We start from the raw sequence: 26923 nt of genomic DNA, 5'->3' as shown, positions 1-26923 counted from the left end.
GACAAACCATATTGAACATTTAAGAATCTTAAGATAGCAGTAGGAAATTTTAAAGAAATGTATTTCAGATCATCCTCTTCGAGGAGCCGCTTGACACGAGGGCGGCGACGCATCAGGCGGTGGTCAGCCGTTCCATGAAGGCACGCAGCTACAGGGAGATGTTGTGGAGGGAGACGCCATGGTGGCGACATGCAGGAGGATGGCAAAGCTTCTAAAGTCAATGGTGAATGCAAATATAAATTTCTTCTATAACTAAAGCTGATGTTTGTTTACTTCAAGTTTCCTCACTTTCAAACTGAGGCGATGGCATCGGCAGCGTATCCCGCGCACTTTCGAACGGATTGACCTCACTTTCAAACTGAGGCGATGGCATCGGCAGCATGTCCCACTCACTTTCGAACAATTGACCACAGATTGACCATATCTTTTAAGATTAATCGGTTTATTAGAAAATCCATTTTAAAATATATAATCCACCAATAATTTAGTGGCCACGGAGAACTGAACACGATTGAATTTAAATGGTTCCCACGATGTCATAGATGCAAATTACAATCTATTACTATATAAGTGAGTGATTTTGTTAATTCAACAGAAAATGGAATAGAACTCAAGGAGATATTAAGCACAAATTATAGCAGAGTGCAGTCTAAACACGATATCTTTAAAAAAAACTTCAGAAAGGCCATAAGTCGAGTAAAGTTTAACAACAGGCCAACAGTGCATAATCAAGCAGGCCCCAAACAGTATAATCATGAGCTATGAATAATACATTACGCAGTTCACCACATCTCTTGTATCTTTGGAGAGTGAGGCTGAGCCGCTTCTCAGCTCCATCAGGATAACCCCTGAGGCGAATGTGTTGACCTAGACGTACACGACGCCGTCGAGAGGCCCTATGTCGACGACAACATCAACAACATTAGAGCTGTAATCAGAGCATTCTTTGCTGTAACAGATTTACAGATGCTGTCAGGTTATTAGGCATTTTGATGTAAGCATCATATGCTCACAATGAGTCTAAAGCAATCAGGATAGTTGTTTAAATTGGTAAGCACAAACAATGAAAAAAAATAATGCGATGTCCCTAGCTTGATTCCATCCTTTGTCACTTTATTTGCAAATTTACAGTATTGTCTAAAAATTGTGAAGCACATGCATACATAGCACTGATTAGCAATATATACAATATCAAGTCTACTCAAATAGAAAATCAGCCGCTGATAATTAATATTGCACATGAACCAGTTCCATTAGTGTACACAAAGATTGAAAATACAAGTGGAGGAAGAGCAAACTGACTTCGTACATCGGTACATGATTTGGCCGTTGTCATGGAAGGATGCTCCCTTGGCTGATCCGGGTAAGAGAAGGGTGGACCGATCTCATTGTGCGCCTTCTTCAATCCATAAAACGATGGAAGGATGCTTGCCTCACAAATTTGGGTAAGAGAAGGCTGGGATGCGCCTGTTCTATGCCTTCATCCATCCATACCACGTCCTACAGTCATGAAGAAACCAACCTGAGTATGGTTCTTACAATTAGAAGAGAAACAGAATAGTTACACAGTATTTTCTCTAATGTAATTCCCGGTGCATATGTTACCCATCAAAGTATGTCAAATCTTCATTAGGTTATTGCATAATTTATCGTGAAAGAAGAAATGTTTCTACGGGGTAAAGACTTAAGAAAACAAAGGAAAACATTTAAGACCTTAAGAAAGGTCTATTAATAACAAAATAATCATCCCGGGAGTCTCCAACATTTGCGACAAAGAGACAAAATAATCATCCCAGATCCCACACTGGTTTTGAGTACTGTCAGATCCCAAGAACTCACTGTCCAAACTGACAGAATTATCTGCGCGATACAAAATTGGGAACAAAACATATAAGTAGACACCATGCTTTCCACCTAAGGAGACAAAATAAACCTAAAGGAAACAATAGTTTGGCTAACAACATAACATTACTAACCTGGTAAGCAGTACAGACTTTTTCATTGCATATAGACCTGGTAATCCAATCATCTTAGTTAGTGAAGAGTGACTTCCATTCCCTAATGCAAAACTAAGTGATGAATTTTTTTAGAAAATTAGTAGAAAATTATTCGCGTATATACTGAATCTGACTATAAAAGAAAGCAAAATATTTGAAACAGTTTCAACGAAACTACTTTACAACTGTGGTGTTAAAAGTTAAAAGTAAGCTAAAAAGAAAAAGTAGATTTATCTTATTGATGTTTTTTATTATCTCCGAAAAAAAGAAACTTGCACTGAGTTTGGTGTCGTAGTCCTATCTGAATTATTTCAAGGTAAATGTTTTCCTGAAAAGTGTCAGTGTAACGGGAGAACCAATATTTACACTGAGTTTGGTCGATAAATTCTTGTAGCATCTTCTGTGGTAGTTTGCTATGTTCAAAAAACAAAGGGAATAAATCTCTAGGATAGAAGTTTGAAAGCAATAGCATATTCATTATGGACATAGACACACTGCAAAACCTGGCATGATGGAAATATATCTTGGGAATGGGATTTTGTGCCTAACTAATGTATTTGCTTTTTTTAACTGACTGGTGTACTTGTTATGACTTATAACACACGATCAGAGGTATCAATCTCTGCAAGTGAGCAAGGCTGCGTCGGACATGGATTGATGTTCTACACATGTAGTAAAGTTTCACTTAAATTAGATTTTGCTAAAACATACAATCTAAATAGTAAAGAACCTTGACAAACTTACCATATTCAACCGATCAGAATACACAACCAGGATGATCCCAAAACGCATCCACTCCTGGTCTCTTGGACGGATAAGCTCTTCAGCTGGTGCCAGCGAGTTAAGCTCGTAATAGGAACCATACATGAAGATAAGACCTTACAGAGAACAACCTGGTAGACAGAGACAAGAAAGGGAACAAAACAGTATAACACAGTGATATTGAAGAAAACCATCTCACTGTATCAGGAAACAAAAGGAGGGCTATGAAAAGAACGGAACATATAGAAACAGAGCACTGTAAGCTAGCAGAACGGAAAAATAGAAAACTATATATATACATCAAGTAATTAGATGAATCCTAAACCCTATACATAAATCTCTTGCTGCCTCTTTCAAATTGTAATACATTGAGCTTTGGTGCATCCACCTAGGAACTTTTGCTTTATAATCACAAATCACGCCTTCATTTGGGATGATATAAAGCAAGAAACTATACCAATTATGTCTATTACTTTTTATGGTAACTTGCAAAAGTATACAACTTGCACTGAATTACATTGGCTTATAAATCTTATATCTGCATCCACCTAGGAACTTTTGCTTTATAATCACAAATCATGGCTTCATTTGGGATGATATAAAGCAAGAAACCATACCAATTATGCCTATTACTTTTTTATGGTATTATACAGGCTCAATATGAAACCTATGCAGAACCACTTTGCAGTACCTAATTTTTGGAACAAATGCCATTAAGATCTCAGCACTACCATTGTTAATATTCAACACACTAAGATCTCAAGACTAATATGTAATTTCCAAACACTGATGGAACTGAAAAGAAAATATTATATGAATACACTGGCCTATCTAATAACATTTGACAGAATATCGCAACACTAACTTTCAATATTCGAATACTGATGCCAATGTTTCAAAGCCATTCTATATGATGTATCGGATGACAATCCCTTGCATCTACCGGTGATCTGGAATCACACTATGCCGCTCATGCCTATCAGTTTTACATGTCATTGTACAGGTTCTGTATGAAGATCATAATAAACAGATAGATCGACAAAGCCAGCAAACTCTCCAACAGGAAAATCGATTCAATCATTCCTACTAAAATCTATGCATTAATCTAAACACTACATACTTGTTAATTACATATAGATCAAATAAGCCAATTCCCATGTTCAGAAAAATAGTTATTCCATAATGAAAAATCGAGGAAAGATGAATCCTGATGCTAAATTCAACTATTTGACGATCCGGTAACTAATATCACCTCAACTTTATGCTTACGAGTACATAATTGAGGTTTCCATACAAAGTACCACCAAACTACAGCCATGCCACTCAATTATCTTTAAAAATAGGAACAACTAATGCAATCCGTATTCAAAAAACACAAACACTAAGTTATTAGTAAAAAGGAGGAGGTATCCACCTTTGGACGAAGACGTCAGTAGAGTAAAGCATGTCAATACGATGATACCATCGACATAGGCATAAATAATACGGCAGAAACAACCACTGAATCTCCGTGCACCAATGTTGGGTGTTGTCACGGCTAGTGGAATAGTCTACCGCCTCCCAAACCCAAACATTACAAGTCATAGCCCAACATCTGCAAAGCAGCCAAATAAAAAAAAACGTCAGCACATATATCTTATAGCAGAACAGTACATTTGAATCATATGAGGCAGCCTATCATCGTAAATGACCTACGAAGTCTGTGAAAAAAGATATTCACAGTACCATAGTAACTAAATTCACCCAAGGTATAAAATAAATCTCACTTTGAGTTGGGCACAATAACTATTCATCAAATTAAGTGAGTTATATGCTAACTCTTAAATAATAATCATGTAGTTCAAACCATTGAGCTTGTTCAGAAATTAGCATGAGGAACGAACATTCAAATGTTGGATCTAACAGAGAAACTTATATTAAATCATCACACGTGACCTTACTAATACCAAAGATTCTCTAGAGGGCTCTATGACATATGATTTAACGGCTGGAGGTACATAACAGAGAGCTATATCCAAAATTTAAAAAGGGTTAAACACAAGACAAGGATCAACATCAAATTCTGTCGCACCAAATGCATGTAAGCTCATACTTGAATTTTTAGGTTAAAACCAATATTAGAAAACTAATGCAGTTTTCAATTGGCATGCCGTTTTGGGGGATAACCCAAAGAACAAAAAAACCGAGAGCTAGAAAGTATCCAACACACATGATATTACCATAATCTACACCTGGATGACCCATCAATGTAACCTGGGGCAATAGATCTTGTGCAAGCACTTCAACAAGGTGATAGGAGCTGGACTGTTTCATGGACAATTGCAGCCATGTTTCTGCTTGCTATGACTGATCTATGTCCAGACAGTGTTCAGAGAAATCGGCACTGTCATGTAGAAGAAAAAGAGGCTGGGCTAGCTAGCATAATGCAAAGAAAATCAATTACACATAAAAGAAAAAGGAGAGGCCTAATTATATATAAAAACCTCAGCAAGTAGGAAGTGCACTGAGTTGAGATTTTGCGGGAGCAACACGAGCAGAGATTTTGTTCAAAATTAGACTTGTCTGAGCAGATCTCGTGGAGGGGAACTTTGTAAAGTAATGGCCTAAATCTTCTCAATCTATTGAGAGGACTTCAGAGATATATTTATGGGATGAGAAACAAATTTGGGGGAAAATGGGCGATTGATTGCGAAAAATCTCTCTGCAAGGCTTTCAATTCTTCCCTGCCTCCCTTGCCTGCTAATGCAGTTTTTTTACATTCTTCAAGAATGAATCAGAACTCTCCAAACTAAAACAACCAAGTGAGTAAGGTACCAAGTTCTTGGGGATGAAGAGGAGTGAAGTGGCAAGGGATGCAGCAGGAAAGGAGAAGACAAGCGAACCAGCCAACCAGGCAAGATGAGCTTCTCATCCTGCAGTGACAGAACATTTTAGATTTGAAAACAAATATTGTGAGGATCTGCAGTGCAAACATGATGAAAAGATGAGTAAAATTAGACCAGATGACTTACAAAGAAGAAGGTAGAGGGGATCCGGATGGGCATCAGTCGTTCTCCATGATGAACTAAGGCCGCTTGCTCTTCCCTCCTGTCGCCAGCCTCCTTCCTCTCCCCTGTAACTCCTCTAAGCGGAGCACTGCCGCCCCTGCTGATTCATGTCCGCGCTGCCCCGTGGCTTCTTGTCTGTAAATTCAGCCACCTAATAGTTTAAGCAAGATCTATGAAATGGAGATGTCGCATGTGGTACAATTTGACGACCATTGATTTATGGTTGTAAATCCCTCCCGTAAAGGATTTCTCAAGCTCCACTATCACTCTCACTACCCTTCTGACAAAAGTACCTATGCAAAAGAACCGCAATATAGTTAGGCACTATCTACTACAGTGCAGATGCAGAGGCAAAAAGTGATGTAAATATAAGGAACCGGAAATACAATATTATCTGCCATACAATAAAAAAAGTTGCCTGATCATTTACCTTCATATTTATGCAGTAATGCCCCAACTAAGGTTGTTCCTGGCTTAACCTAAAAATACCATCGAAATCAAACTAATAATGTGCTCCTCCAACACCTCAATTACTGGAGGAACAAAAAAGCAAAATAAATGGGCATACATATTTACCTTCTAGCCCCATGAACATATGTCTACAAAAATCAGTCACTTGACCTGCTTGCTCTTTTCTAAGCCCCTGCAATGGAAACAAAAAAAAGTTGGTTTACTATGAAAGTGAACACATCTGTAGCTAGAATATATCACAACATTTATTCATTTCATTTGGCGATTTGCATGCATTATTGCCTATTTTGATGGTGGAACAATTAATTCATTCGATGGAGAGAACAAATCAAAGCCGGCAGATTAATACAATGATGAAGTACCAGTCTATGCAAAGTACACATTCTGGGTTTTGTGTAAACATTAGGCAGGTACCAACCAATCTCTAAACTTGCAAAAAAAACTTCCATTAGTACCAATATATTACATTCGCAAATTTTTCTTATCACCCACACCATAATTTAAGCACATCTATTATTCACTGATCATGCCACCATAAATTAGAACAAAATATACTGCAGCAGAGTCGAGGGATAAAGCAAGGAAAAAATAAAAGACCCAATGTAGAACTAATTACATACGTTCAGAGCGTTACTTGACCTACACACCGGAATACAAGCCTTGTGAACCAAATTAGAAAGCAGGACATCATTGCCAATTCATTTATTCTAGTGTCTAATTAACTTAATCTATTCCATAGTTTGTAGATATCTACCCACCCACAAATTAGGCATGATAACCTTCCAACATGTACTACTATGCTCTCACCGCATTTTGCACCTCATATATCAGAGTGATTGACTCAAAAAACAAAGTGGTGAGACATACATAGCAGCAACCTGATAGATATTGATAAGAAAGAATAGAGAGGGAATACCAGTAGAAGCCATTTCACAACTTTGGGGCGCAGCGGCACAAGCGTCGGAGCTCCAATGCTCCAGCCCAAACCACCCTGTATATTGTGTCATCTATTAGACAGTGACAACAACAATAGCATCTCTTTTACAATTCCATTCTCGGTAGTAACAAATCTGGGAGAGAGAAACCATATTGTTCCTATTTCCTTGAAGCATGAAATTTGTGCAATAACTATGAAAGGAATCTGACAAAACCTGAGCGCTCACCTAGGACAATGAAAACACTCTATTGTTGCTCAATCCATCCCCATTCCGAACCGTCCACTGCCTGCAATAAAAACCAAAGGAAATCAACCAAACTGGGTATTGTCATTAACCCCAAGTGCACATCCTAGAAACCCAGCCTCCAACCTGCCAAGGAACATTACCGTCCACCTGTCCAGCCTGACGCGGAGGTGTGGATGGTACCGACGGAGATAGGGAAACCGAACCTCTTAGCCAGTAGACCGCCGGCTCAATCTCCTGCACAGTGCCAAAGGCCGCCGGAGTTGACCTGTCCTCTGTGAGGACAAGCACGAGGCGTACGGCGGCCTCCGTGAGGACGAGCTCGTGGCATACAGCGTCCTCCGTGAGGACGGGCTCGTGGGCGGCGTCTGCGCCGCCCCCACTGTTTCTTGACTGCATCCCTCCGTGAGGACGAGCTCGTGGGCAGCGTCTGCATCGCCCCCACTATTTCTTGACCGCATCCAGGGCCAGCCTGTTCAAGAGACAGGGCGGCGCTGCCGCTTCTTGCCCGCACCGCGCCCTGCTGCCTCTTCTCCGTGCAGCACCGCTGCTTCTTGCTACCCACCGCCCCGCTTCTTCTTCTCCACGCCGCCCGCCGCTGCCTCTTCTCCGCGCCAGCCTGCAACCTCCACGCCGCCGACCCGCTTCCTCTTCTACGCGCTGCCCGCTGATGCTTCTTTCTTCCGGGAGCAGTCCATCACTGCACAAAGCGATGCAAATATATAGAAAATCAGATTATTGGCTGCAGCACCAAATAAATCTACTCTAGATTACATTACCAACTTTCTAATGAGTGGATATGTATTATCAATTTGTATATGTTTTTGTACAACCTACATGCATCTTTCTAGACTACAAAGAACACATTCAGTAAGAAAACCAAGTCAATATTATAAGGAAATTTTAGCATTTAGCAAAGTAGATGTGTAAATAAAAAATTCAGTATAACTATGGGATGCATGCTCATGTGTGTGAACTAAATCATAAAAAATGCAGGCATGAAATTTTTTGCTAGAAAGAAAAGAACGATTTGGTGAAGAATACTTCAGATCTAGCAAATAATACACACTGCAAGCACATGACCAACTCAAAAGGCAAGAGTGAGGTAAATCTGCCATAGGAAAGAGGATCAAGATAGGGTTCTGGAGAATCTGAAGTGCTAACCTTTAGGCATGATTTTGGCCAGGAGGAAGACGAGAAGTGGTGTAGGCAGTCGTGGAAGCACGTATGGTGGCCCAGCCCTCCTACTCCGTTCCCTGCAAGCGACCCCCTCCGTTCATCATGGCAGAAACAAGAGTGGGAATAGAGAGAGACGGAGTGGAAGAGACATAGAGAGGAGGAAAAACCAAACCTGAACAAATCTTAGCCCCGTGCTGCGCTGCCACTTGATCCGCGTCCTCCATGGCTAAAACCGAAGAACGAGGATGGAAGGAGACGAGCCGGGGAGGCAGCAGAGGGCGTGGGAGGTGGGGATTGGGCCAATCCCGTGCACGATCTCGCCGGCCGCGGCCTGCTCTCCCGCGACCACCGGCGGCACCGCGCCGGGCCTTCTCCAACCGCCCGTCGCCCTCGACCTCCCCGCGGCCAGCTGCTCCTCTCTCGAACGCCGCCGTGCTCCGGCTCGTCCGCGTCCCCCCGGCCGGCTCCGCCGTTGCCGACTCCGCCGTTGGAAGTGGGATAACGAAGAGGATGAGGAGGGCGTCAATCCCGTCGCGCCGCCGCCTGTGGAGAAGGGTATGAGACGCGGGGGGAGACGAGTGGGGGAGCACACGGCCCCGATCTCGATCTAGGTTTTCACTGCCTCAGAGAAGGCGGGTGACGCGAACGAGCCCGTGTGGCTGCCTCCGACTGGCGGCCCCCGCACGTACAAGGTCCCATCTGTCATAGAATCGATGGGAAGCTGAGAAAGTGCAAAAAATATCTACAGATCCAATGGCTAGGGTGAAAAGCGGGAGGAATTTTACTGTTCGCATGACGAATCAACGCTCACGATGAATTTGCCCCCTTCAGAGCCCTTGCATGCCCGGGTAGTATTAGAACATTTATAGGAGAAATTTGCATTCATACATGGAGTGCGCTCAAAAATTTATTACTTATTTGTTACTGTTATTATGATGGAGGATAAAATACCATCTAATCTAGGGCAGATAGTCAAGGGAGTGACAAAGATATAAGTGTAAGGATTTGAGAGGACTTCTTGGTTATTAAAAATGTTAATATATGGATGCTTATCATGTATAGCCAGCATATGCAGATTGGAAACAAATAATTAACTCTGTCTGTATCAAGGCATTATAAATTATATGTCAACCAGTAGGCTGCTCTCGCCAATGGCAGTCAATCTGCATTGTGCAACATAAAACTGCTGGTCTGTTCTTATTATTTTCTCTATGTATGACAACTATGATACGAGTATGCATAAATATCAGAAACCTAGAAAGCAAACAGTTCTCTGTTAGTTGTGAATGCTGAACCTATTTTTATTTTGGAGATGGTTTCGCTATATTAGCTTATTTCCTCTTTGTACGTTGCAGAGATGCTACCCGAAGATGTTCTCCTGATCATCTTATGTAGATCCTGTGCAGGTTATCTTTCTATTATTTGAGTTTAAAAGGTTTCAGTATCTATTATGGTAATTGTGTTATCATGTGTTTTGATTTTTCTTTTGAAAATTCTTCATTTCTATGATTCAGACATGTAAGGGTGTTGCTGGTCGGCTATAGTTTTGACTTATCATTTGCTGGCTTCATGAGATTTGAGTTTGTTTTGCTCATACCCACAAGTATGCACAATGATAAGAAATAAAGCTATTTGGGTATGTGCAATGTAATCGACTGGTTAGGCCTTTCTTGAATTAACAGTTCTTAGCTGTCACCTTTCATATGTATATGTTACTACTTTATTGCATACATCAGATGGTGTAGGGAGTGAGAAGAAGATTCATATGTTTGGAGACTTATTTGGGTCTGAGAATTTCTCCTTACAATAGAAAAGTACAGTTAGATCTTCTCCGAAGTGTCTACATATAAGTGATTTGTTGCAAGCATGACCTTGTACTTATTCAGACTGCAGTTCAATAAGAGATCGGAAGGGGCCTTCTGGTGGAAGGGGCCTTCCGATGAATATCGGAGTTCTTTTATTTTTAAGTCACGCCATTTTTTGTCTTGAATGAATTACTATCTTTTGGGATGCTCAGTCATCTTGATTTTACCTTTTGTCCTTCTTAAAGAGACAAGATATGTATCTTTTTTTTATCATGCGAACAAATTTTTATGTGTATTACATATTACTACTACAAGATAGATGTCTGTGGATGGTTCAATGTGAGCCAGCTGAATTGGTGTTCTATTCTACTTGGGCTGTTACTTTCTAGAAGACTAGATATCTACAACGAAATTTGCATCCAAGCAGTATTTTTGCTATACAATGTTGTCAAAACTGATATCAAGAGGGTAGGAAATGAAGGAGATATGCCCTAGAGGCAATAATAAAGTGGTTATTATTTATATCTTTATGTTTATGATAAATGTTTATATATCATGCTATAATTGTATTAACTGAAACATTAGTGCATGTGTGATATGTAGACAAACAAAGAAGTCCCTAGTATGCCTCTTAACTAGCTTGTTGATTAATGGATGATTAGTTTCATAATCATGAACATTGGATGTTATTAATAACAAGGTTATGTCATTGTATGAATGATGTAATGGACACACCCAATTAAGCGTAGCATAAGATCTCGTCATTAAGTTATTTGCTATAAGCTTTCGATACATAGTTACCTAGTCCTTATGACCATGAGATCATGTAAATCACTTGTACCGGAAAGGTACTTTGATTACACCAAACACCACTGCGTAAATGGGTGGTTATAAAGGTGGGATTAAGTATCCGGAAAGTATGAGTTGAGGCATATGGATCAACAGTGGGATTTGTCCATCCCGATGACGGATAGATATACTCTGGGCCCTCTCGGTGGAATGTCGTCTAATGTCTTGCAAGCATATGAATAAGTTCATAAGAGACCACATACCACGGTACGAGTAAAGAGTACTTGTCAGGAGACGAGGTTGAACAAGGTATAGAGTGATACCGAAGATCAAACCTCGGACAAGTAAAATATCGCGTGACCAAGGGAATTGGTATTGTATGTGAATGGTTCATTCGATCACTAAAGTCATCGTTGAATATGTGGGAGCCATTATGGATCTCCAGATCCCGCTATTGGTTATTGGTCGGAGTGAGTACTCAACCATGTCCGCATAGTTCACGAACCGTAGGGTGACACACTTAAAGTTGGATGTTGAAATGGTAGAACTTGAATATGGAATGGAGTTCGAATATTTGTTCGAAGTCCCGGATGAGATCCCGGACACCACGAGGAGTTCCGGAATGGTCCGGAGAATAAGATTCATATATAGGAAGTCATATTCCAAGTTTGGAAATGATCCGGTGCATTTATGGCAGGTTCTAGAAGGTTCTAGAAAAGTCCGGAAGAATGGCACTTTGGAAAGTGGAGTCCCGAAGAGACTCCACTTGCATGACCAGTCAACCCTAAAGGGGAGGAGTCCAAGGTGGACTCCCCTAGGGTGGCCGGCCAACCCACCTCAAGGAAAGGTGGGAGTCCCACCTTGGGTAGGACTCCCTCCTTGAGTAGGTTTCCCATATATGGGAGGTTTTAGTGTTGGGGTCTTATTCGAAGACTTGGACTAGAACTCTTGGGGCTTCCACCTATATAATGAGGAGGAGAGGGAGGGGGGCAGCCACTCTTTGGCTCAGCCTTGGCCGCACCCCTTAGAGGGCCGGCGCCCAACCCCCCTCTCTCCCCAAACCCTAGCGGTCTCTCTCCTCCACCACATCCCGCACGCTTAAGCGAAGCTCCGCCGGATTTCTCCACCACCACCGACACCACGCCATCGTGCTGTCGGATTCAAGAGGAGCTACTACTTCCGCTGCCCGCTGGAACGGGGAGGTGGACGTCGTCTTCATCAACAACCGAACGTGTGACCGAGTACGGAGGTGCTGCCCGTTCGTGGCGCCGGAAGCGATCGTGATCAAGATCTTCTACGCGTTTTTGCAAGCGGCAAGTGAACGTCTACCGCAGCAACAAGAGCCTACTCTTGTAGGCTTTGGAATCTCTTCAAGGGTGAGACTCGATAAACCCCTCATTGCTACCGTCTTCTAGATTGCATCTTGGCTTGGATTGCGTGTTCGCGGTACGAAAATTTTTGTTTTCTATGCAACGTTATCCTACAGTGGTATCAGAGCCGTGTCTATGCATAGATGGTTGCACGAGTAGAACACAATGGTTTTGTGGGCGTTGATGCTCTTGTTATCTTTAGTTTGAGTACTTTGCATCTTTGTGGCATAGTGGGATGAAGCGGCCCGGACTAACTTTACATGACCGCGTTCATGAGACTTGTTCCTCGTTCGACATGCAACTTGTATTGCATAAGAGGCTTTGCGGGTGTCTGTCTCTCCTACTATAGTGAAGATTCAACTTACTCTTCTATTGACAACACTAGTATCACCGTTGTGGTTCATGTTCGTAGGTAGATTAGATCTTACTCGAAAACCCTAAACCACGTAAAATATGCAAACCAAATTAGAGACGTCTAACTTGTTTTTGCAGGGTTTGGTGATGTGATATGGCCATGATATGATGATGAATATGTATGAGATGATCATTATTGTATTGTGGCAACCGGCAGGAGCCTTATGGTTGTCTTTAATTTTCATGTTGAGTAGTATTTCAAAGTAGTTGTAATAGTTGCTACATGAGGTGAACAACCATGAAGACGGCGCCATGAATCTTGACGCTACACCGACGATGATGGAGATCATGCCCGTTGATGATGGAGATCATGTCCGTGCTTTGGAGATGAAGATCGAAAGCGCAAAGACAAAAGGGCCATATCATATCACATATGAATTGCATGTGATGTTAATCCTTTATGCATCTTATTTTGCTTAGATCGCGACGGTAGCATTATAAGATGATCCCTCACATTAATATCAAGATAATAAAGTGTTCTCCCCTCGTATGCACCGTTGCCAAAGTTCGTCGTTTCAAAGCATCTCGTGATGATCGGATGTGATAGATTCAACGTTCATATACAACGGGTGTAAGCCATGTTGCACACGCGGAATACTTGGGTTTGCTTGACGAGCCTAGCATGTACAGACATGGCCTCGGGACAACGGAAACCGAAAGGTTGAACACGAGTCATATGGATGATATGATCAACATGTTGATGTTCACCATTGAAGCTACATCATCTCACGTGATGATCGGTTTTGGTGTAGTGGATTTGGATCGTGTACCATTTAACAACTATGAGGGATGTTGTATTAAGTGGGAGTTCATTAGTAATTAGATTAAAACATGAACTAATTATCATAAACATAGTCTGAGTAGTATTTTGAATTAATTTTGTAGTATTGGCATCCGTTTTCTACCATGTGCTAGTCTTGTTATTGAGATAGAAATACTGTTAAAATCTGACAAGAAACTTTACGGATTGGTACCGTATTGTTAAAGAATCAAGAATTGATTAAAGTCCTATTGCAAACTTTTAGTAAACCTCACATTGTTGATTCAAAAAGCTATGGTTTCAATTAGTACCTAAAGTTATCTTGTCTCCGTCAAACTTGAAGTTCAAATTTGTTTGAAAAATAAGGAGCTGAAAAATTTAGTTTTCAGAAATAATCAAGGTATGAGATATATGTGATATCTAAGACCTTATTGCAAGATGACAGAATATAATTTGGTGAGACTACATAAACTCATAAGTTTTATGGGAATGTACGAAGGTTGAAGACGCAAGGCGTCCCAATCCTCCAACTATTGGGGCACTAACAATATTCGCATATCCATGAAGTTATCATCCTTAGTATGCACCGTTGCTAAGACTCGTCGTATCGAAGCATCACGTGATGATCGGGTGTGATAGATTCTACGTGTGCATACAACGGGTGCAAGCCAGATTTGCACATGCGAATACCAAGGTTAAACTTTATGAGCCTAGCATGTACAGACATGGTCTCAAAAAGTTGTCATGAATTGATGGATAAAATTATGAGTGAAATTGTTCATCGTATTACAAAGTTACTAATAAATGAAATCTAGAACACTTGTCATATGATGATCAACTTCAAAGTAAGAACCTCAAGGTTATTGGTATTTGACCAACAAACCTAGAAGTTATTGATGTTGAAGTGTTTTTCTGAATAATGAGGAAAGCTAAAAGAGAAACTGCAAAAGATATTTTGGCAAAAAGAAAAGAAAAGACTAGAAAGTCTAGCTCAGGTGTATATAAATGATATACATGTTATGGTTGTATTCCTAGTTAAGTCACACTAAGAAATTCTTGGGTATTAGTACTATATTGGTTGGTATGAAGTGTCATACAAAACAACGCAATACAAGAATACAATGGCCTAAGTGACTGACAAGGAATATGATAGGAATGCACGACTGGAACAAAATAAAGTGTTATTATGTTCGTCGTTAGCATTCTATCTAGCCCTTAGAATTTATAATAAAGAACTTAATAATTGTTATTTTGCTCTGGTCAAATGAAAACAATGAGTTGTTCAAATTATGACATTACTCCATATACGATGGATAAGTTATTATAAATCTTAATGGTGAAACACACATACATAACACTGACGCTAAAATGCCATAAGGCAAATGATTTGAATTCCACTTATTTGTGGAACCGCCATTTAGGTCATGTTAGAAAGGAACGCATGAAGGAACTCCATGCAAATGGATTTTTGGAGTCATTTGATTTTTGAATCATTTGGCGCTTGCAAATCTTTTCTAAAGAGAATGATTAAAATACCGTTCATAGGCCAAAAGTTGAACGGGCAACTAACTTAGTGGAAAAATACATGATGATGTATGTGGTTCACTGGGCATAGTTGTGTGCGGGAGATTCTTCTACTTCATGAAAACTTTCAACAATGAATTGAGTATATATATGTGAATATATTCAATAAGGAAGAAGTTTGAAACATTTGAATGGATTCAAATAAATTTCAGCATGAAGTGGAAATCATCGTAATAGAAAAGTGAAATATCTATGATTGGATCATGGTGGAAATATTTGAATTACGAGTTTTAGCGAACATCTAAGAGAGTTATGAAATTGTTCTACAACTCACATTTCTTGGAGTATCATAATGATGATATAGTATCCGAGATATGTATCCAAACCTTGTTGGATTAATGATGAGATAAAATATTATGACGCCATTATATTTTTGTGGATTATGCTTTAGTGACTACCGCTTTTACACTGAATAGAGCATCATCATGATCCGTTCAAATGACACCATACAAGTTATGGCATGGGTATAAACCCTAATAGTCATCCAAAATCGGATGAATGTCTTTGTTGGTTATTCCAGAGATTTAATTGGGAATTCTTCCCACGAGACAAAGACAAAAGTGTTTGTCAATGTTTCTTATTTTCGAGAAATTGTTTCGAGTGAAGTATTTGAGTGGGAGGACAATATAATTTGATAAGGTTTATGAACCTGAGCATAATGATCAGAGTAGCGCAGCATCGGAATTGGTTTCGGAAGCGGCCACGACGATCATGGCTCTCATGACTACAAAGTGTTTTAGCCATGGAGATCGAAGTACATATTGAACCTTGTAGGTATGGTTTACTTTGTGATCAAATAAATGATTTATGGACAAAGGATTGATTTTGAACAATGATAAACCAACTACAAAACAAAGAAGTTATGATGGACCCTGACTCCGTTAAAATGGCCATGCGCCATGAAATCCAAGATAGATGAATACTTTATGAAAGTAAATGGATCTATGAAATTGATAGACTTGGATGAAATATCCTTGAAGAAAGCTTGACTTATCGAAAAATTGTTTACGACAAAGTTCAAAGAGTTGAATACGATAAGATTAGATCTTCCGTAGCAATGCTTATAGTTTATGTGGATTATTCTAGTAATCACTACATATTTCTTTTATGAGATATGCTAGTAGGATGGCAAAATACACTACTTAACAGAAGTATGTATACAAGATACAACCAAGAGTTTTGCTGGTCCATGGAATACTAGATAGGTATACAAGCTTCAATTGGATGAAGTAAGTATCACGGAGTTGGAATCTTCAGCAGATGAAATAATCAAAGAGTTTTTGATTTCATCAGAGACGATGAAGAGGCTTGCATTTGCAAGAAATTAAGTGGGAGCGCTAAGACACATTTATAATACTTTATGTAGGTGACATATAGTTGGTTATAAATGATGTAATTATATACTTGATTAAAAGGTTTCATTGAAAATTAACTTCAATGAAAGGATTTGGACTGAAACATATTTAGTGTCAAGATCTATGAAGATAGATTGAAACACAAAATAAGTTTAAGTCAAAGTACATAGAATGGATATTGAAATAGTTCATTATAGAAATATTAAGAAAATGTTCTTGTCATGTGAAGTTTTAACAAGACTTGAGTGTATCTGATACTCAATGAGTAAAAACACATGAGTGATTATGGATCACGAATAATATGTACACAATCAGATGTCCTGTGCGCTAAAATGTTATGAGCATATACCAGAATGATTCATGAGATGATCATTGGACGACAGTAAGAGTATCCTTGAGTACTTTAGAAGAACCAGGGGTATATATATAGTTTTGTATGGAGAAATGACAAACAAATCGCTGTAATGTGATTACACCGATATTTGTTTTGTCACATATAAAAAATAGAATTTCAATCTCAAATTAGACTAAGTGTTGTTTTAAAGGTAGCACAATGAGCTAGAAGTTGTCTATGTTAGATTTAGAAGAGTTCTAAATATTGTGACGGATTCTACAAACGAAAGGCAGAGTATGTCATTGTTTTGACAATGACTGAGGATGTTAAGTCAAGAAGTTCTTTGAGAACTTGGTGTAGTTCCGATAGTGTCAGAACTTTGAAGCTATATTGTGTGTGACAATATTAGTGACATATTTCAGACCGCGGAATTAAGGTTCCACCAGAAGACCAAACATATTTAATGCCGACTCATTTGGAAATGAGTGATGCGTTGAGACGCAAATGAATTACAAAATACATACGTTTTTGAGCATGTCAGATCCGTTGACTAAAACCTCTCCCGTGAGCAAAACATGATAAAGCACCAGAAGGCCAAGGTGTTATATCTTTACAAATGTAAACTAGATTATTGACTCTAGTGCAAGTGGGAGACTGAAGGAGATATGCCCTAGAGGCAATAATAAAGTGGTTATTATTTATATCTTTATGTTTATGATAAATGTTTATATATCATGCTATAATTGTATTAACCGAAACATTAGTGCATGTGTGATATGTAGACAAACAAAGAAGTCCCTAGTATGCCTCTTAACTAGCTTGTTGATTAATGGATGATTAGTTTCATAATCATGAACATTGGATGTTATTAATAACAAGGTTATGTCATTGTATGAATGATGTAATGGACACACCCAATTAAGCGTAGCATAAGATCTCGTCATTAAGTTATTTGCTATAAGCTTTCGATACATAGTTACCTAGTCCTTATGACCATGAGATCATGTAAATCACTTGTACCAGAAAGGTACTTTGATTACACCAAACACCACTGCGTAAATGGGTGGTTATAAAGGTGGGATTAAGTATCCGGAAAGTATGAGTTGAGGCATATGGATCAACAGTGGGATTTGTCCATCCCGATGACGGATAGATATACTCTGGGCCCTCTCGGTGGAATGTCGTCTAATGTCTTGCAAGCATATGAATAAGTTCATAAGAGACCACATACCACGGTACGAGTAAAGAGTACTTGTCAGGAGACGAGGTTGAACAAGGTATAGAGTGATACCGAAGATCAAACCCCGGACAAGTAAAATATCGCGTGACAAAGGGAATTGGTATTGTATGTGAATGGTTCATTCGATCACTAAAGTCATCGTTGAATATGTGGGAGCCATTATGGATCTCCAGATCCCGCTATTGGTTATTGGTCGGAGTGAGTACTCAACCATGTCCGCATAGTTCACGAACCGTAGGGTGACACACTTAAAGTTGGATGTTGAAATGGTAGAACTTGAATATGGAATGGAGTTCGAATATTTGTTCGGAGTCCCGGATGAGATCCCGGACACCACGAGGAGTTCCGGAATGGTCCGGAGAATAAGATTCATATATAGGAAGTCATATTCCAAGTTTGGAAATGATCCGGTGCATTTATGGCAGGTTCTAGAAGGTTCTAGAAAAGTCCGGAAGAATGGCACTTTGGAAAGTGGAGTCCCGAAGAGACTCCACTTGCATGACCAGCCAACCCTAAAGGGGAGGAGTCCAAGGTGGACTCCCCTAGGGTGGCCGGCCAACCCACCTCAAGGAAAGGTGGGAGTCCCACCTTGGGTAGGACTCCCTCCTTGAGTAGGTTTCCCACATATGGGAGGTTTTAGTGTTGGGGTCTTATTCGAAGACTTGGACTAGAACTCTTGGGGCTTCCACCTATATAATGAGGAGGAGAGGGAGGGGGGCAGCCACTCTTTGGCTCAGCCTTGGCCGCACCCCTTAGAGGGCCGGCGCCCAACCCCCCTCTCTCCCCAAACCCTAGCGGTCTCTCTCCTCCACCACATCCCGCACGCTTAAGCGAAGCTCCGCCGGATTTCTCCACCACCACCGACACCACGCCGTCGTGCTGTCGGATTCAAGAGGAGCTACTACTTCCGCTGCCCGCTGGAACGGGGAGGTGGACGTCGTCTTCATCAACAACCGAACGTGTGACCGAGTACGGAGGTGCTGCCCGTTCGTGGCGCCTGAAGCGATCGTGATCAAGATCTTCTACGCGTTTTTGCAAGCGGCAAGTGAACGTCTACCGCAGCAACAAGAGCCTACTCTTGTAGGCTTTGGAATCTCTTCAAGGGTGAGACTCGATAAACCCCTCGTTGCTACCGTCTTCTAGATTGCATCTTGGCTTGGATTGCGTGTTCGCGGTAGGAAAATTTTTGTTTTCTATGCAACGTTATCCTACAGGAAATAGGTTGCATTAATTATGCTCTACACTGATGTCGGAGTACCATGTAACCATCTGATTCTATTTAATTTGGAACATTCAACAGTCTGATTCCATTCATAAATTTGTCACATCTGCATGACTTCAGGACCTTACATACAACCGTCCATAAGCGCTTATAAACTAGCAGCTTTACATCCCAGCAACACTACCATCTAACTATGTACAGCAGTGCAGTACCATGAGTCCTTGACAACCAAAGGGCCAAAGAAAATTGAAAACTGCCAGCAGGGCTAGCTTCACTGCATGGCCTTGATCAAGTTTTGCCATAACACATAGCAACAGACATTAGCTGCAAACATATGCTGAACAAAAGAAGAGCAAAAGCTTCTTCTCCTTCTTTAACTTACCGAGCTCCATTGTCAGGTACACATCTTTTCATGAATTGGTACGCTTTCCTATCTGCATCAACCAAAGCCAGTTCACTAGCTATCTAAACGCACGCTACAAAGACCCAAAATTGCACAGGCAAACACGAAAGGCTGTAACGCTCTACAGCTGCGTCTTTGAACTCTGAATCACCCACATCTCAATGACAACCACTCACCATCTGCATCCAATGCCCAGTGACAATCTGCAGAAACTCGCATGTAAGCAAATAAAACATCTTAGTCCTACACACTCAATCTGTCTAAACTCGCCCTCACCTTTGTTTTTAAAACATACACGGAGGTAAACCCACGGCCAAATGACAATATGAACTTATTCGCGTATGAGCACATAAAACTAGCCGAGTATTCAGTTCAGTACAAAAACAAAACACACACCATCTGACTAATGAAAAAACTGAACACACACAATTTCGAATGGGCAAAACCATTAACTACATTATTCAAACACAACAGAAGCCCACGAATAGCAAAAAATTACCATGAGTCAGCACCATATGGCGCGGCGTGCCGCCGCGCCGATCATTGCTAGTAAGGTCTATTTTGAAGCGAGGCATTTGTTGAGACTTTAATGCTACGTCCAATTAGTTTCTTATATTATAAATTGACACAAGAAAAAAATTGAAACTTCCAACTTGGCCGTTATATATTTGGAACTAAAATAAAACACCATATTATTCTTAGGTCACTCTAATTTCCTGATCACTATCAATGATGATCTAAACTTCATATGAACTCGCATAAATAGTAAATATAATTAATAGTTTCTCCCGACATTTACAACATAAATAATATTTCATCAATTTTCGAAAAATGGACTTTATCATAACCAATCTTATAGGTCCTTTGTTACTGCATTAAAACTAGACACAATAAATTTTATAGGTCCTAAAAACAATTTCAATGAACTAAAGTGAGACTGAAATGAGCAATTTAGAAGTTGCCCGCGCATGTGCGCGGGCCACTATGCTAGTTTTTCTAACGGTGGCAAGTCAAGCATATCATAAACTCTTTTAGGCATAACAGAAATACTTGCACCAAGATCACATAAAGCATTACAATCAAATTCTTCTACTCTCATCTTAATAATAGGTTCTCAACCATCTTCTAACTTTTTAGGAATTGAAGCCTCATGTTTCAACTTCTCTTCCCTCATTTTCATAATAGCACTAGCAATATGCTTTGTAAGAGCAACATTTTGTTCACTAGCATTGGGCGTTTCAGCGAGCTTTTGGAAGAACTTTGTAACTTCGGTAATGGTACAACTTTCAAAATCAAAATCATTGCTATCAAAATTAAAAGGACAATTATCTCCCACACCTATAAAAATTTCAGCACGCTTGTTGGGAACAGTTTTAATAGGTTTATACACTTTTCTATGTGGAGTGGGGACTTTTCCTACATTTTTGATTTTGCTAGTAGTAGTAGGAGGTTTGATAGCATTCAAAGGTTCAGTATTACTATTGGTGGTGATTGTGTAAACCTTGGCTAAATTATTTTCTCTAGCCATCTCATCTTCTCTTTCCCACCTAGCATGCAATTCAGCTAACAACCTCATATTGTCATCAATTCTAACTTGAATAGCATTTGCTTGAGCACAAGTTTTATTCTGAGTATTATCATGAGGAACAACCTTTAATTTAAGAACATAAACATCAAGAGCAAGGCTATCCACTTTAGAAATAAGAGCATCTATTTTGCTAAACTTTACCTCCACAGATTTATTAAAAGCAGTCTGTTTAATAATAAAATCTTTGAGCATACCCTCAAGTTCAGAGGGAGCACCCCTATTGCTGTTATAAGAATTACCATAAGAGTTACTAAAACCACTTTCATTGTTGGGAGGATACGGCCTATAATTATTGCTACCAAAATTATTCCTATATGCATTATTATTAAAATTGTTGCTCTTAATAAAATTTACATCTACATTTTCTTCTTGAGCAACCAAAGAGGCCAAAGGAACATTGTTTGGATCCATAGGAGCATTATTATTTGCAAGCATAGACATAATAACATCAATCTTATCACTCAAAGTAGAAGTTTCCTCTACAGAATTACCTTTTTTTATCTTGTGGAGATCTCTCGGTATGTCACTCCGAATAATTTACCATCATATTGTCCAGAAGTTTTGTAGCCGCTCCAAGGGTCATAGACATAAAAGTGCCTCCAGCAGCTGAATCCAATAAGTTCCTTGAAGAAAAATTTAGTCCTGCATAGAAGGTTTGAATAATCATCCAAGTAGTCAGTCCATGAGTGGGACAATTTTTAACTAAAGATTTTATTCTTTCCCAAGCTTGGGCAACATGCTCAGTATCAAATTATCTAAAGTTCATAATATCACTTCTAAAAGATATAATTTTAGCAGGAGGATAATATTTTCCAATAAAAGCATCTTTGCATTTAACCCAAGAATCAATACTATTTCTAGGCAAAGATAGCAACCACTCCTTAGCTCTACCTCTTAATGAGAAAGGAAACAATTTCAACTTAATAATATCACCATCTACATCCTTATATTTTTGCATCTCACATAGCTCAACCAAATTGTTGAGGTGAGAAGCAGCATCATCAGTACTAACACCAGAAAATTTGCTCTTTCATAACAAGGTTCAACAAGGCAGGCTTAATCTCATAAAAAGCTGCTTCAGGAGCAGGTGGAGCAATGGGTGTGCAAATAAAATCATTGTTGTTGGTGCTAGTAAAATCACACAACTTAGTATTCTCAGGAGTAGCCATTTAATAAAAATAATACAAGCAACAGAAATAAAAGCTATACTATTTTTTTGTATTTTCAATATAAAATGCAAACAAGATAAAAATAAAATATGCAATCAAAACAATAACAAAGTAAAAGAGTTGAGAGTGAGAGACTGCCCTCGCAGAAGAGATGCTTTTCTCCCTGGCAGCGGCGCCAGAAAATTCTTGATGGTGCTTGACGGGGCTTGATGTAGTGTATTGATTATTCCCCGGCAACGGCGCCAGAAAAAGTCTTGCTGGTGTGAAGTTGATGAAGGAGAATTTATGCGCAACGTTAAATGGAACCCCAAGAGGAAGGTATGATGAGCACAACAGGAAGTTTTCCCTTAGTAAGAAACCAAGGTTTATCGACCAGTAGGAGAAAAACGTTCTCTCCCGAGGTGTTGCTAACCAACTCGTGGCAGGGCGCACTGCCGGCATCAGCAGCAACGTGGAGACCTTGAAAGAGCAAGATCTATATCCCGTGTTTTGTGTGCTTGATGACAACACTTGAATAATTCTAACCGTGCACAAAGATTATCTTTGATGGATTTGCAGATGTACGGTGCCCTCGCTGAACATACTATGATCGGAAGACTGAAGCGTAGATCTTAGGTTTTCTGGTTTTGTGTGTGTGTCGCGAGGTGACATGGTAGGAGAGGAAAAGAGGAAAAAGCAGTTTCAGCCAAGCCGGTACTACCGGTACCAGGAGCGGTAGTACCGCTACCCTACTGGTACCGCTCTGCAGTACCGCTCTGGAGATTGCACTGAAAATGTCCCACAGAACGTGTTACGGTACCACTACGGTACCTCGAGCGGTAGTACCTCTCCAGAGCGGTAGTACCGCCCTGGTACCGCTTAGGTACCGTAACTTAAGTTACGGCAGTACCGCTCTGGTACCGCCTTGGTACCGCCTGGCATCCAGTAAGCTCTGGAGGCCATTACGGTACCTCGAGCGGTACCGCAAGCGGTAGTACCGCTATGCTTCCACGTGGACAAGTTCTGTGGGGATTTCGAATCCAGAGCGGTAGTACCGCTTCCACAAGCGGTAGTACCGCTTAGGCAGAAACTGCACATAACGGTTGGATTTGGAGGGACCTATATAAAGGCCCCTTCTTCCCCAGCTCGTTTTTTAGCTCTTCTCTCTCCCTCTCCTCCATTGTTGCTGAGCTCAAACCTAGAGGATCTCCCTCCCTACCCAATCAATCTTGCTGATACTTTGAGGAGTGGTGGAGGAGACCCCGATCTATCGTTCTACCGAGGGAAATTTCACCAATTCGTGGTAGTCCTTAGTGGATCTTGGTGGTAGAGTTCCTATTGTGGAATCTTGGAAGAAGTGCATCCATGGAGGCTAGCTTGGTGTTGTACTAGCCCCATGGGTTGTTGGGAGCCTCCTTGTGGTGTGGAGCTCGCCCCAACCTTGTGAAGGAATCACCGCCTCGACCGGTGCCTTAGTGGAGAAGGGGGAGCACCTTTGTGGAGCTCTCTCGAGGAAGAAGGTGAGGCCTTCCTTCGTGGTGTGGCCGTCTAGCCTCTTGTGTGAGGCTAGCACCTCCTCAACGCAGACGTACTTCCTATTGTGGGAGGAACTGCGACAACAAACCTCGTCTCGTCTCCGCGCACTCCAGTTGTCCCGCTCCCTACTCTTACTACCTTGTGTTGTTCCTTTGCTTGTTGTACTCGTCTAGGATCATTGTAGGATCACCCCCATCGCTAAAGCTATCACCTTTATCTTCCGTTGCACTAAAAATTGAAAAAGACTAAAACTTGACGTAGCGCCCATTCACCCCCCCTCCCTCTTGTTCGCTACGATCCATTCAATTGGTATCAGAGCAAGGTTTTCTTGCTCGGGCTTTACCGCCTAAGAAATGGCCGAACAAGAGAATGAAGAGAATGGGTTCCTTCCCGGTGAGCAATCACCTCCCCCATCAATAGTCGATAACACTCCGGCTACTTTGGATGACCTCAAGAAATTGGAGTCATCCATTGTATCTCAAATGAAGGCTATGATGATGGAGTTGATTGCTCCCAAATCAACCCCCATTATAAATCCTAATGCTAGTATCGATGTTCCTCCACTACAAGTCAACACTCCTCCTCTTGTTGATTTTGTCGCGCAATCGACAAAACCATCTCGAGAAGGGGAACTTGAGGACATTGGCACTTCATCAAAAGGGAAGGACGAATCACCGGTTGAGGGACAATTAGGAGGTTATCATGCGGTGCCCCCACCAAGTGATTACTCCCTAAATGTCCCAATACCCATGCCTCGTATCTTGACTCATGGATCACCACCGCTACTCGATTTCAATACCTTTGAAAATTGGCAATTGTTGATGAAATCTTCTGTATGTAGCGCGTCTATCGAACTTTGGCGCATCATTGAGGAAGGTTATTCACCAATTGACCCAAAGAACTTGAAAAGAAAAGAGGTCATGGATGATCAACTCAACGCCATCGCCATCAACATGATTCACATGGCCGTCACACCCAAGGACTACGCTCATATCCGCTCGCTCAAGACCGCCAAGGAAGCATGGAATAAACTCGACAAGCTCTTTCTCGAAAATGCGAGCATCCAAAGCTCTCATTTCGATGAAGTGAACGATGTGGCGGACAACTTCGTCATGAATGAAGGAGAATCACCCGAAGAGATGTACCGGCACCTTATCGCTCTCGCCGTGAAATTGCAAGATCTTGGAGCAACATTGGTGGATGACTCTTGGGTCAAGCGAAAGTTCTATAATGCTCTTCTTCCTTATGAGGAAGTGAAGTTGATGGCCATCCGCCAAAATGCCTCCTTCCGTGCTATGACATCCGATGAAGTCCTTAGTGAAGTCATTGCTTTGGACATCTCCAAGAAGAATGCGGAAGATCTTGTTGCTCGTGCTCACAACGTCCGTAAGCCCAATCTTGCGTTGAAGATGAAGGTGCATGAGGCTAGTGATAGTGATGAGGATCCCATCGAGTGGAGTCCGGATTACCTCAAGGCAAAGTATCATGAGCACTTGGCCCTTGCCACCAAGAGCTTTTGGAGTGGGAACAAGACATGGAGCTCAAAGTTAAGAAGTTACTCTCCCACAAGTCCAGAGGAAGAGCAAAGGGAGAAAGCTTGCTATAATTGTGGCGACACAAGGCTGCGGAGTGTATCTATGAGAAAAGGAAGAGATCATCTTGCTACAATTGTGGTGACAAAAGGCACCTTGTTGCGGAATGTATCTTTGAGAGAAGGGACGAAAATAATGGAATGCTCGTTCGCAAGAGTGGGTGTAAATCTTTCTCCAAAGGGCTCTCCAAGCTTTCCTCCAACAATGACAACATCAAGATCTCCTCCACCAATTTGGTGGACAAGCTCAAGGCAAAGAAGGGTTATCTTGAAGAAAATCAAGAATGGTACTTTGCTTGAGTCATTTTATACTCCTTGCCATATTCTTCCCAACTTCTTGGGGCTGCCAGAATTGAGAGACAAACCTAAGTTGGAGACACTCAAGCATGATGATGGAGTGTGAGTCTATTGTGTGGTTGAGATTTGTGTGATGAGACTCTTTTGATGAAGATGATAGTTCCTTGGAGGGGGCGAAGTGCTTCTTGTGAGAAAGGAGATGCAATTCCCCCGGTTACCGTAGGAAGGATGGGTGTTGGCACTCGTCAACCTCAAAAGCTACCTTCTATGAGTTCCGGGGAAGGACGAAGTTCCATCTATATGGAGCTATCTACACCACAAGGCCGAGTTTCTTCCATTGAACAACCAAGTGAAAGATCACCTCGTCCACAACTTCAAGTTCGGCATCAACAACAATGAGGGTCAAGGCGAGGACCTAAACCATAATGAAGATCAAGGGACCACACAAGGATCTATTCTATTGGACCATTCTCGCCGGGGTTCTAAAGCATCAAGACTCCTTCATGACTCAAGCAAAGTACATCAAGATATACTCAAGAGCAAGATATGAAGGGGTCCAACGGTATAGAAACCCCAAGCTCCTATAGAAGCTTCAATGAGACCGACAAAGCAATGGATTCACTCTCTACCGACCGACGTCAAGGTTTGCCTCTCTACCCTTGTGCTTCTCATCCGGACGTCGTGTCAAGAGTGCATAACACCACTTTTGTACTACATGTCTCGATGTAGAGCATGCATGAACATAGGGGGAGTGCGGTTTAAACTTATTGAGCTATCCCTCCCCCCATAATGCATAAAGAAATCCAAAGCATATGCTATTCGTCAATTAAGTGACTAATGAGCTTCATGT

General features: G+C 40.9%; 1 protein-coding gene and 1 long non-coding RNA gene across 18 annotated transcripts; one reads left to right on the top strand and one right to left on the bottom strand.

Annotated features, from left to right (window-relative positions):
• Window positions 1–622: 622 nt before the first annotated feature.
• On the bottom strand, window positions 623–9086 carry LOC127295460 (uncharacterized). Of its 17 annotated transcripts, XM_071819186.1 has the most exons (15): window positions 8810–9086; window positions 8623–8714; window positions 7585–8158; window positions 7441–7501; window positions 7194–7268; window positions 6383–6449; window positions 6237–6285; window positions 5771–5941; window positions 5574–5671; window positions 5243–5495; window positions 4979–5142; window positions 4174–4353; window positions 2742–2890; window positions 1977–2013; window positions 1067–1500 (listed from the first exon to the last, which is right to left on the bottom strand). In XM_071819186.1, exons 3-4 carry the CDS (start codon window positions 7855–7857, stop codon window positions 7460–7462), a joined length of 315 nt encoding a protein of 104 aa, XP_071675287.1. In that variant the 5' UTR covers window positions 7858–8158; window positions 8623–8714; window positions 8810–9086; the 3' UTR covers window positions 1067–1500; window positions 1977–2013; window positions 2742–2890; window positions 4174–4353; window positions 4979–5142; window positions 5243–5495; window positions 5574–5671; window positions 5771–5941; window positions 6237–6285; window positions 6383–6449; window positions 7194–7268; window positions 7441–7459. The 17 variants fall into 17 exon arrangements, with proteins under 17 accessions (XP_071675285.1, XP_071675286.1, XP_071675283.1 ...); XM_071819184.1 differs by lacking the exons at window positions 4979–5142; window positions 5243–5495 and adding an exon at window positions 623–949 and having other exon boundaries at window positions 1303–1500; XM_071819185.1 differs by lacking the exons at window positions 4979–5142; window positions 5243–5495 and adding an exon at window positions 623–949 and having other exon boundaries at window positions 1310–1500.
• A 431-nt stretch (window positions 9087–9517) lies between these two features.
• Window positions 9518–10276, top strand: LOC139830652 (uncharacterized). Its single transcript, XR_011743620.1, has 2 exons — window positions 9518–10043; window positions 10152–10276. It is a non-coding gene; the product is annotated as an uncharacterized lncRNA (long non-coding RNA).
• The last annotated feature ends 16647 nt before the right edge of the window (window positions 10277–26923 follow it).

The sequence above is a fragment of the Lolium perenne genome, chromosome 4, assembly GCF_019359855.2.
Source record: "Lolium perenne isolate Kyuss_39 chromosome 4, Kyuss_2.0, whole genome shotgun sequence".
NCBI classification, from domain to species: Eukaryota; Viridiplantae; Streptophyta; class Magnoliopsida; order Poales; family Poaceae; genus Lolium; species Lolium perenne.
The sequence above is the reverse complement of the archived record's forward strand: the minus strand, read 5'-3'. Positions and strand labels throughout refer to the sequence as shown.

What these genes read in the sequence shown, in the direction of transcription:
- LOC127295460 (XM_071819184.1), bottom strand. Translation starts at nt 7,857, where the DNA reads ATGCAGTCAAGAAACAGTGGGGGCGGCGCAGACGCCGCCCACGAGCCC. An exon ending in ACGGTAATGTTCCTTGGCAG is followed by an intron (nt 7,502 to 7,584) that starts GTTGGAGGCTGG and finishes TTTTTATTGCAG; the next exon opens with GCAGTGGACGGTTCGGAATG.